The sequence below is a fragment of the Otolemur garnettii genome, unplaced genomic scaffold (genome assembly GCF_000181295.1).
Source record: "Otolemur garnettii isolate 467f Iridium unplaced genomic scaffold, OtoGar3 scaffold00214, whole genome shotgun sequence".
NCBI classification, from domain to species: Eukaryota; Metazoa; Chordata; class Mammalia; order Primates; family Galagidae; genus Otolemur; species Otolemur garnettii.
In genome coordinates, this window is record NW_003852609.1 from 1,365,386 (window position 1) to 1,377,768 (window position 12,383).

General features: G+C 45.2%; 1 protein-coding gene across 4 annotated transcripts in view; it reads left to right on the forward strand.

Annotated features, from left to right (window-relative positions):
- Positions 1-6,590, forward strand: part of CUNH4orf19 (chromosome unknown C4orf19 homolog) — a 105,510-nt gene extending 98,920 nt beyond the window's left edge. For all 4 annotated transcript variants that reach the window (XM_023507990.1, XM_023507991.1, XM_003801625.3 and 1 more), the window contains 2 exons: positions 3,139-3,192; positions 4,896-6,590. In XM_023507990.1, the coding sequence (XP_023363758.1) occupies positions 3,161-3,192; positions 4,896-5,790 (927 nt within the window). In that variant the 5' untranslated portion in view covers positions 3,139-3,160 and the 3' untranslated portion in view covers positions 5,791-6,590. The remainder of the gene's footprint in view (positions 1-3,138; positions 3,193-4,895) is intronic.
- Positions 6,591-12,383: the final 5,793 nt, after the last annotated feature.

The window sequence follows — 12,383 nt, forward strand, 5'->3', positions numbered from 1 at the left end:
GGCACCAGCCACATACAACAGAGCTGGTGGGTTCCAATCCAGCCCAGGCCTGCCAAACAACAATGACAACTATAACCAAAAATAGCTGGGCGTTGTAGTGGGTACCTGTAGTCCCAGCTAATTGGGAGGCTGAGGCAAGAGAATCACTTAAGCCCAAGAGTTGGAGGTTGCTGTGAGCTGTGATGTCACAGAACTCTACCAATGGTGACATAGTGAGACTCTGTCTCAAAAAAAAAAAAAAAAGTACAGTGGTAATATACATGTGCCAGGAAGAAAAATGAAGCTCAGTGAGAAGAGGAAGGGTGACAAGAGGGACGGCATGGGGAGCCCAAGGGACTCTCTGCAGATTCATTAGTCCTCCTGAGAAAAGTCTGACTGACAAGGGGTTTGGTGCCCAAGAACAAAGTGATTTGGGGATATTCTAGTTTCCTGTGCTGCTGTTGCAAATCACTACAAACTTGGGAGTTTAAAACAATGGAAGTTTATTTTCTCTTGGTTCTAGAGGCCAGAAGCCCGAAATCAAGGGCTGAAATCAAGGTGTCCCCAAGGTCACACTCCTTCCAGAGGGGTTAATCCATTCATTGCCTCTCCCATGCTCCTGGCGGCTGCTGGTGATCCTGGGCCTCTGACCTCTTCCCTCCAGTCTTTGCCTTTGTGGTTACATTACCTCTTCCACTTCTTTCCATGATCAAATTTCCCAGCACCTCTTTACCCATAAGCTTCATATTATTGTACTTAGGAGCCACCCACAAAATCCAGGCAGATCTCACCATCTCAAAATCCTTAATCACATCCACAAAGTCTTTCAGGAGGAGGGGTGCACATAAGGTAATATTCACAGGTTCCAGGGATCAGGACCCAGATATCTCTTGGGGAGCCATTTTTCAGCCTACCATAGGGAGTTATTTGTAGGTTTTATTTTTCAGTGTAAATCTAGTTACCTTTAGTCAACCAACAAATCTGTATATCTTAAAAAGCAACAAGTCATTTTCACTGTGGGCAAAGGCTTATGAAGCAGCATCCCCAGAAATCAATCCATGATGGGCTCAGAGCCTGTGGCTCAAGTGGCTAAGGCGCCAGCCACATACACCTAAGGTGGCGGGTTCGAATCTAGCCCGGGCCCGCCAAACAACAATGACGGCTGCAACCAAAAAATAGCTGGGCGTTGTGGGGGCACCTGTGGTCCCAGCTACTTTGGAGGCGGAGGCAGGAGACTCGCTTGAGCCCAGGAGTTGGAGGTTGCTGTGAGCTGTGATGCCACAGCCCTCTACCCAGGGGGACTTGAGAGCTTGAGGCTCTGTCTCAAAAAAAAAAAAAAAAAAACAATCCATGATGAAAGAGAAGAGAGAGATGACGGGGAGGCAGGGACACAGCCAGTGATGAACGGTCTCCGTCTTCCCAGTGCCCGCTGGTCACGGAGACAGAGGGCAGAGGCTTTAGAGTCTGCTGTTGGCTTGTCCTTTTAAAGACTACATGTTAAAAATGGGGAACGACTTAGAGATAGAGCCTTCCAAACTGATTTTCAGGATTTTCTATGGAAAGAGCAGACCAGCATAGCCAGTTTTATGTGAACAGAAGATTTTGTTCAGAGGGAAATGGTGGGGAAATGCAGCTTGGTTGAGGGCGGGGGCCACTGGGCATGTGGGAAGAGAGTCCACCTTCTGCTAGGGTTCCCACGGGGACACATCTTTGAGCTGTGAGAGAACGGAGACCATGAAGAGGTCGGCCTAGTGATGGGAAAGGCAAAACGGGAGGCATTCGGGTAGATACTGATGACTCCGGTCATAAATGTGCTCTCGGATATAATGCGCACCCACATTTTCCCCACACTTTCTCCTCAAGGAAGCGGCCAGCTCTTGGCCAGGAGAGACATCTGGGGGGGGTTAACACTCCCGGGCAGCACCTCCTGCAGCTGCCAGCTCCGTGAAGGCTGCCCCTTCCCTCTCTCCTGGGAGCCCTGCTCTTCTTGCCACATTGGGGGATGTGGCTGAGATAGCCATGATGGGGCCAGCAGGGTAGTAGCTTATGAGGCCGCTAGGCCTGCAGGCAGCCCTTGGCCCTTGCCCCACATAGCCATGGCCCACCTGGCCAGCCCTGCTACCACCCCTCCCCTGATTGCAGGGCCTAGGAGAGGCTGCTCCAGCCTGCTTCTATCCCAGATCCCAGATCCCCGGTCCTCCCTGACTGGAAGCCCCCTGGGCTCACCTGCTCCTGAGCCACACTACCCAGGTAGAAAGCATGTCCTTATTTTTCCATAAAAGTTTGGGTAAAATAGTGTGCTATTTTACCCAAAAAAATAGTATTGTGCTGATAAACACAGCAAAATATGGTGACACCCCTCGGGCTCTGCATCGTGGAACACGATCGGTCAGCCATCTTACTCAGAGGTCCTCCAATTCTCAGGAGCTAACCCCTGGCAGGGAGCCCTCTCAGAACCTCACACCGCCTGCAGCAGACCACGCCCTGGTCCAGGCCCAGGTCCTCTGTAGAAGGCAGTGCATTAGAACATGAGGAAGATCCTTTCTCTCTGTCTGGCATTCTTCCTCGTGTGTTCTCCTCATCTGCAAAGTGGAGATGAAATACGTGACTCACACAGTTAGGGAAAGGGTCTGGCACAGAAGCAGGTGTCAGTGACGTTTGAGAACTCAGAATTGATGATTTTAGGACCAGAGGTGGGCAGGCACAGTGGCTCACACCTATAATCCTAGTACTCCGGGGGGCTAAGGAGGGAGGACTGCTTAAGCTCAGAACTGAAGACCAGCCTGAGCAAGAGAGAGACCCCATCGCCACTAAACGTAGATAAATTAGCCGGGCATTGTGATGGGCATCTGTAATCCCAGCTACTCAGGGGGCTGAGCAGGAGGATCGCTTGAACCTGGGTTTGAGGTTGCCGTGAGTGAGGCTGATGATGCCAATGCACTCTAGTCTGGGCAGCAGAGTGAGACTCTGTCTCAAAAAAAAGGAAGAACCTGGAAACCTGGAGGTATTCCCGGTAACCAGCCCCTTTCTGATTCAAGTTGTCAGTCACCTTTTTGCCAAAATTTGTGACTCTATTAATTTTGAGTATCTACGAAAGAAAAAGCAAACATAATTCCCACGAAAATGTCGTTTACTATGTTCTCTACCTTTCTTTTCCAGATAGTAACAAAAAATAATCCAGATGGGGTGCAGGTGCTGTAAAATGATACAAAGGTAAGGTTGAAAAAATATTTCATCTAAAGAGAGGAATTCATGATTGTCCTGGAGTCACTTTTAAAGACCATGCCCCAATTCAGTGAATTTATCTAACCTGGGACACAATCAACAGTGCTGGATAAATTAAGGGTTTGGAACTGTTTTGATAACATAAGAGGATATGTGGCCTAGATTTTTAAGCTTATTTTGCTCCCTTCCCCAAGCACATTGGGAACACCATCATTCTCTAAGAGTGAATTTGGTTGGTGTTGAATTTACGTTTCTCCAGAGATCCTCAACGCAAAGAAAAGCTGGGGTTTCAGAGGATGCCTGAAATGGCATTGCTGAAAATAAATCGCCCCAAACGCATATGTGCTCTTAATTTTGTCCATATTACATCTCACAAAAGTTTCAGTAACATGAATAAAATACATAAGATAAAGGGAAAAAAATTAGCTGATGGTCTTGCTTCCTTAACAAATAAAGCTATGAGTTTTTGTTTGTTTGTTCTGAGACAGAGTCTCACTTTATCACCCTCAGTAGAGTACTATGGTGTCATAGCTCACAGCAACCTCCAACTCTTGGGCTAAAGTGATCCTCTTGCCTCAGCCTCCCTAGTAGGTGGGACTACGGGCACCCACCACAATGCCCAGCTATTTTTAGAGGTGAGGTCTCACTCTGGCTCAGGATGGTCTCAAACCTGTAAGCTCAGGCAATCCGCCCACCTTGGCCTCCCAGAGTGCCAGGATTACAGGCATGAGCCACCATGCCTAACCAGAAAACTGATTTTAATTCTATTTATACTCCAGACCCCATACATTTATAAGCTTCACTCCACTGTAGTCATAATGTGATGTTTGGCTGGCTGACTTTCTTTCTTTCTTTCCTTCTTTCATTTTACTTACTTATTTATTTTTTGAAGACAGAATCTCACGATTGCCTCGGTAGAGTGCCGTGGCATCACAGCTCACAGAAACCTCAAACTTTTGGGCTTAAGCGAATCTTTTGCCTCAGCCTCCCAAGTAGCTGGGACTACAGGCACCCACCACAATGTATGGCTATTGTTGTTTTTGTTGTTGTTGTTGTAGTTGTTTAGCAGGCCCGGGCTGGGTTTGAACCTGCCAGCCCCAGTGCATGTGGCTGGTGCCCTAAGCACTGAGCTATGGGCACTGAGCCATGTTTGGCTTTATTTTGTTGTTGTTGTTGTTGCTGCTGTCATTGTTTTAGCTGGCCCGGGCCAGGTTCCAACGCCATCCTTGATGTGTGTGGCCAGCACCCTGCCTACTGAACTACGTGTACCACCTTGGCTTTATTTTTTAAATATTTATTATAAATATCTTTCATGTAACCACAGACTTCATATTTATGAGTATAATAACTGAAGAATGATCCCTCGTGGGATTATTACCATTAGTACTTAACCTTATATGTCCCTATTAGTGGGCATTCCTTTCATTTACTTTATTTAAGATTCCATGAACCAATTTGCATTTTACCTCTCCCTCCATCCCCACTTGGATCTCTTCTTAAGATCTATTTCCAGTGATAGAACATTTTTATACCAACTATATCTATATGATTTCAACACACTTAAATACATTTTAAAAGTAATCACAGGAATTAAATTAGCAGGGATAGTAGAAAGAAGCAGAGCCTGTGGTAGGAAGTATGAATCCTGGGGCAACCCTGACTACTTTTTGTTCATTTTTCTCACCCCCCAGCTATCTCTTTGATCCAGTTCAACTGCCCTCCCCTGGCTATGTCAACGAAGTAAACAGCTGCAAGTTGGATGAAGAGGACACTGTTAAATTAAAAGGCAAACAGAGCAGCGAATTCCTGGTGCAGAAGAATGACCCCCCGAGGGAGGGCTTGAGGAGGACCGCGAGCAGAGGCAGAGGCACTGGTCCACAGGAGGCCAGCTGGCCACAGCAAGGGTGGCTCCCGCAGGGGGACTTTGCAGATGGTGCTATCAATGGCATCAGCCCCACTGCTGCTCCGCAGCCCGGTGGGAACCCCAGGCCCACCCAGGATGGCAAGGGCTCCTGGGCCAGTACTGCCAACAGCATCCACCCAACTCAACCTTTCCTGGAAGTGGGGAGCACCAGGAACCAGGACCGTGTGCTGCCGGCCTCAGAAGCAACCCAAGTCACACACAGCGGAGACTCCAGAGCTACTTCCAAGGCACAAACTCTTGGCTTAGAAGCACAAGAGCACGTCCCCCAGATACCAGCCCCAGATTACCCTCAGCTATGGGGTCCAGCTGGAGACACTGTTAACCATGAAGAAAAAGATTGTCTTTTTGAGAACCACAGTGCAGATGAGCCCCCGGAGGACTCTCCCCCTGGGGTGGGAGAGTGTGGTTTAAACATGCCCTTCTCAGTAAAGAGGAGCTGGGATTCATTAAACGAGGCTGTGGCCACAGAAGTCCTAAATGTCTACTTTAAAGAGGAGGGTCCTGCTCAGGCCGTGCCTGTGGGTGACTCAGGAAGCGGGCAGGAGGATGACCACGGCTCCGACAGGGATGGGGAGACAGTAGATGAGGACGCAGCGGTGGCAGAAGCCCTTGCGGCTTTAGAAGCTGCTACCGCGGGAGAAGATGTGGATGAGACAGATTAGAGAAGAGGATCTGTGCAGGCAAGTAAGCTAGTGTCATGCTGAGCGTGTGAAGGTTCATTGGCTCCCACAAAGCGGAGCTGATAGTTCTGCCAGCATGCACCCGTGCACCTTACCAGTTGTTTACATCCAGCATCTGTTCTAATTGTCAGTACCTGTTCTAATTATCAGTACCGCTTGTTAAGTATCTGTAACAACGCTCTGTGTATTTGGGATGCCAGAAGAAAAATCTGCATGGGTTATCATGCCCACGTCCACAGCAGAAATGAAGCAGCCTGCTTGCCAGCCCTCAAAGCTCTCCAGAACACCTGTAAGTCTGTAGAACGCGCTCAGATCCCAACGCTCCTCCCCCCGCAGAGCGTTCTGCTTGACTATAAATTCCTTACCTGGCTTTTGAGAGCCAATCATGGTCCCCAGCCTGGAAAAGGTCGCTACCCCACTTAAAGTGCCTAATGTGTCCCCAGAGTGTGGCTTTTAACTTCAGGGACAATTACCCAGGGAACTAATAACTAACCACTTGTTCAACAGCAAGTTAAGTCCAGCAGCTTTCTGGGTGGAGAAGTCACCAGTAAACAAATGGTTAGTCATTGCTATGATGTGATTTTAAAAACACCTTGACCTTAACTTTTTTATATTATTACTTTTTAATCTCCTTTGGGGTTGGGGAGGCTGGCCAAAATAATTCTTAAAACTGCTTGTGTCATATTTGGGTTTTAAGTTCATGAGTTTCAGAACAGCAAAGCCATATATGGAATGTTTTTTGCCAGTGAATGTCTGATTCTGATTAAAATATAACCACCGTATGTGTTTCTTTGTCTTAATTCAGAGATAGTTCTGATTTTGCCAGACTGGGTATCAGTGATGCTGGAAATGTCCTTCAATTTAAAGAGCTAAACGGCAAAACCTCTCTGTCCATGGAGCTCTCTGTCCCTTGAGGTCAAACTGGTGATCCTAAAATGACATGTGCCAATCTTACCTAAAAGATGAACAAGTTCTCTCTGGATTCAGCCTTCTAATTTACAAAAACAAAGGCAGTCATTCTGGGTGGCGCCTCTGGCTCAGTGAGTAGGGCGCTGGCCCCATATACCGAGGGTGGTGGGTTTGAACTCAGCCCCAGCCAAACCGCAACAAAAAATAGCCAGATGTGGTAGGGAGGCACCTATAGTCCCAGCTACTCGGGAGGCTGAGGCAAGAGAATCACCTACACCCAAGAGCTGGAAGTTGCTGTGGGCTATGACGCCACTGCACTCTGCCAAGGGCGACAAAATGAGACTCTTAAAAAAAATAAAAAATAAAAAGGCAGTCATTCTGACATAGGCCATTGGAGAACTGAGATGAGTTAAGGATGCCCTGAGCTATCCAGAGAAACATACCATGGAAGTGCGTTAGTCTGGTGTTTCCTGGTACAGGCCCTGAAGTCTGACTATTTTGGTCCAACTTTGCCATGTGGCCTTGGGCAAGTAATTTATCCCTTCTCTGTGCCATTTATTAAGTGAGAATAATGATACTATGTGCTTGTAAAGATTAAGTGAAATTATGTGTTTGGCACAGTGCCTGGCACTCAGCAAGCACTCAAAAAATAGTTTGTTCTTATTCATTAAAAATGAATTAGAATAGTTTTTATTTGTTAAAAATGAATTCTTTAAAATTTTTTTACATCATCACAATCAAAAACTCTAATACTATGAAGTATTTATCATGTCATCCCTTTGTTTTGGTAATTCCACATAAAACATGACTTCTGAGCCTCCCAGCACCTTTAAGGATGGCACCCTTGTAAACGCTTACTGGGCATACAATATCTATCCTCCGTTTATTTAGTATTGTATTGACAAGCCACCTCTACCTAGAAGGTCACACAGAGCCTTTCAAAGATAAACTCTGGGCATTGTTCATTGCATTATAGGTCTGTCTACTTGTTGAATTTAGTATACCAATGCTGAATATTTTAGAATGTATATTCCTTCAACAATTTCCCAAGGGTATCAGAAATGTTATGTTCTACCATACAGGATCTGTATCTTATACAAATAGTGGTTTATTTACTTTATATGTAAAAGAAGTCTGAAGGTAGCAGTCCAGCCTGGTAAGGTGTTCCATGTATCAGTGACCCAGGCTCCTTCACTCATTTTGGCTTTCTTCTCAAGGTCGCCTGCTGGTCTTAAATGGCTGCTGGAGCTCCAGACATTACATTTGCATTCCATGCAAGAAAAAGAATAAAGGACCAAAAGCCCCACTCCCTCTCTCTGAGGGGCCTCTCAGAAGTGTAGTCAACCTTTCTACATATACCTCATTGACCAACATCTGGTCACCTGCCCGTAGCTAGCTGCAAGAGAGATTAGGAAAAGTTCTTTCTAGCTGTGAGCTGTTTACTCCCAAATAAATTCAGAATGCACACACGGAGAAGGGGAAAATGGACAGTGTGTTTTGAGATAGTTACCTTATAGTCTCTGCCACACCAGGTCCTCAAAATGTAAAAGCCTACATTATAGCTGGTTTGCAGAAGATTGACAGACATTTAGCAGGACACGGAAGGGGCACGAGCACTGGAGAGCAACCATCTTCCCAACGTCCTGGTGGTCTCTCCAAACCAGATGCCAAAAGAAAACTCAGAGAAGGAAGAGGTAAGGGATTGAGCAGGCAGGCCTCTTTCTCTTGCCCAGAAACACACCTTTGCATTTACATATGTAATTTTACATTTGGAACAGCTGCAGAGAGTTCACCAACTTAAGTTTTGAAGATTGTGTTTTGGTGAATAACTATTCCAAAAGATGGCCAAGAATTCCAAGTGTGTTTTAAAAGCAGTCTTGACCCCTTTCACCTTTACCTTAATATCTGGGCTCCCCCAAAGGCATTAGAGGAAAAGTGAATCTTTTGGTTGCAGTTCCAGATTTAAGCCTTATCCACCAGGTTGTCTAGTAACTCCTGAGCACCCTGATGTGTGTCTTCTCTCTGTAGCTGCTGCCAACATCTATCAGAAAGGCAATGCTGAAAACAGTGACCCTTTTCAAACATTCTGGACAATTTGAAAGCATAGATGAATTCTGACTATAGGGCATGAGCTGTGATTAGATACAGACATCACAGTTCTTCAATCCTTAGCCAACTGCACTGTGGGGATATTTATCAGGTTAAATCTTGATTTTGATTTAAGATTATTTTATCTATATATTACATACAGGTTTCTTGCACTAAGCAATTACATTTAACTTTTTGTTGGGAGAAATTAAACTGTCATATAAAGGTGGAATTAAATGTTTTTCTCTAGTTGCCAAGACAGATGGTAACAAACCATTATAACTGGCTCCCCCTAAAGAATGAAGAGGACTGCAGGTGTCGTGCACAGCACGTGCCCACTCCTAAGTGTGGCCATTTGTCATTTCCCTCTTTCTGCTCCACTGTGTCTCTCAGGTTCTTTCTACCTCTCCCATTGGTACCTCCATGCAGGAGGCTCTGGGAAGAACGAATGAGGCACCAAATGCAAGGACACAGCAAAGGGCTCCCGACCTCCCCGGTTTGGTCACCTGGGCGCAGCCGCGCAGCAGACAGAGCACAGTCACTACTGCGATACTGGGCACAGCCTCCAGTCTCGGACTTTCTTCTTCATCAGGGACCCTCCCATTTGCATACGACTTTATGACAAAAATGTAGATAGTCTTGCTATCTGGTTTTGCTTTGTTTCTTCTTTAGATTAACCTCATTCATTTTAAAATCCTCTGTTTTGGTAGTTGGTGACAAACGCAGATAAGCTGACATTTGTTTTTCCTGGCAAATGCTTTTCCTGTTAACTTACAGGAAAATAAGTAACTTGTTTATTTACTTAACAAAGTTATAGCAAACATAACTAAATTCTGAAGCACCTCTGGCCATTTTAAGGTACGACATTTCATGCAAGCCAGTACACTGACTGCAGATGGTATTTTTTTTTCACAGTTCACAGCAACCTCAAACTTTTTGGGCTTAAGTGATTCTCTTGCCTTAGCCTCCCAAGTAGATGGGACTACAGGCACCCACCAGAATGCCCAGCTGTTTTTTTGCTGTAGTTGTCATTGTTGTTTAGCAGACCTTTTGTTCAAACCTGCCAGCCCTGGTGTATGTGGCCTGCACTCTAACCACTAAGAATGGGTGCCAAGCCTACAGATGATTTTTGCATGCACACTAAAGTGAGTCACCGAAGGCCACGGCTCACACCTGCACTCTGGGAGGCTGAGGCAAGCAGATCACTTGAGCTCAGCAGTTCAAGACCAGACTAAGCAAGAGCCAGATCCTGTCTCTAAAAATAGTTGAGCATTTTAATAGTCCCAGCTACTCGGGTGGCTGAGGCAAAATGATCACTTAAGCCCAAGAGTTTGAGTTTGCTCTTAAGTTAAAATGACATTTTCATGACATCAGTCATAAGCCAGGTGACAAACCAGTAAGGACTATTACAGTTGTTGTTTTTCTTATGACAAAATTTGTGTGTGGGGGGGGGGAAATAGAGTGCCCAGCCATCACAGCTCACAGCAACCTCAAACTCTTGGACTCAAAAGATCCTCTTGCCTCAGCCTCCCAAGTAGCTGGGACAACATTATTACAGTTTTTTAAATTAAAAGTTCATAGGGGAAAAAAATAGGTACTGAGAGAAAAAATTCTGCAAATTTGTGGTTTTTGGTATTTTTATAGGCACAAATATGGCTTTTCTTATTTATTTATTTGTTTGTTTTTGAGACAATCTAAACCCTTAAGAGTACTGTGACATAATAGCTCACAGCAACCTCAAACTGTTGGGCTCAAGAGATCCCCTTGCCTCAGCCTCCCTAGTAGCTAGGACTACAGGTGCCCACCACAACACCTGGCTAATTTTTTCTATTTTTAGTGAAACAGGGTCTCACTTTGCTCTGGCTGATTTCAAACTCTTAAGTTCAGGCATTCCACCTCTTTAGGCCTCCAAGTGCTAGGATTACAGGTATGAGCCACTCTCTCCCACCCACCACAGGCTGGGCTTAACATTTTTAAAAACAGCCCTCTGTGAAGCACCAGGCGCAGCCAGGCATGGCCTGAGTCTTGCAGGTGCATCCTCTCTTTTAAGTCTGTCAGGATCATGGGAGTTGTAGGAAAATGGAGGAGTGGAGACCCAAAAAGCTAGTAATAGTCACACACAGGCCCAGAATCTCAACTGAACTGAGACTGAACAAGAAGTGCTTTTACAGAATGTATAATAAAACTCTGTGGTGACACCCACACTGCCATTAGACAAAACCTCAGGCTGAATCAAAATGTGAGCTGTCCCTCCAGACTCAAAGTTTCTAAGAAAATAAAGCCTTAGGTTTCTAATCTGTTAGGGAACAGAGCAAGCACATCAATAAATTGAATTCTAAGATCCAAAAGGACTCTGGGAGCCCGAAGTGGGTGGATTGCCTGAGCTCACGACCAGCTTGAGCCAGACAGAGACCCCATCTTAAAAATACCTGGGTGTTCAGCACCCCCAGAGGTTGGGGGTTTCTAAGGTTGGGTCAAGGTACCCTACTGTACACCTATATTGCTCCCGTCTCCCTCTTTCTGTGCCTCTCTTCTCTTTGTAAATATTCCAGTTTACTCATCCCATCCTCTCTTTCTCTTCCCCCCCCCCTTTAATCTCTTTTTTCTCTTCCTGCTCTTCAATCTTCTTTTCCTTCTGGTCCTGTACCAAAAGGACTCATTGAAACCCTAGTCCAGAGGCACAGGAACTTAAAGAGCAAGAGGAAGTAAAAGGAAAATTAGGGCAAGGAAACAGATAAATCACTCATGAAGAAGAACTAGCAGAAAAATCCTGGTAACATGAAAAAACAGTCCAGAGCAACCCCCCCAAAGGATCTTGAGGTAGCTACCGCTGAAGATTCCACATATAAAGAAATGTTAGAAATGATAGAAAAGGAATTTAGAAAACAGATGATGAAAACAATGAAGGAAATGATGGGAAATAACCAAAAGAAAATCCAAAAACAGAATCAAATAAGAGATGAATAATATGAAGAATATAGAAAGGATACAGCGAGCTGAAGGAACTGAAGCCGTCAATTAAGGAACTTAAAGATGCAATAGAAAGTATCAACAACAGATTAGGCCATGCAGAAGAAAGACTCTCAGAGGTAGAGGACAAAGCTCTTGAGATAGCTCAGATACTTAAAGAGGCAGAAAAGAAGAGAGAGAAAGCAGAATGTTCACTATCAGAATTGTGGAACTATATGAAGCATTCATATGAGTTATACGTATCCCAGAAGGGGAAGAAGAATGCCCCAGGGGAATGGAAGCCATACTTGAGAATATTCTAAAATGAAAATTTCCCAAATATTACCAAAGATTCTGACACACTCCTTTCAGAGAGTTATCAGACCCCAAGTCCCCTCAACTCTAACCAGCCTCTCCAAGACACATTGTGATGAACCTGTCCAAAGTCAAGACAAAAGAAAAGATTCTTCAAGCTGCCAGGAGTAAGTGCCAGTTGACTTACAGGGGCATATCCATCAGGGTGACTGCAGACTTCTCTAATGAAACTTTCCAACCCAGAAGACAACGGTCATCTACCTTTAATCTACTTAAACAAAACAATTTCCAGCCCAGAATTCTATATCCTGCTA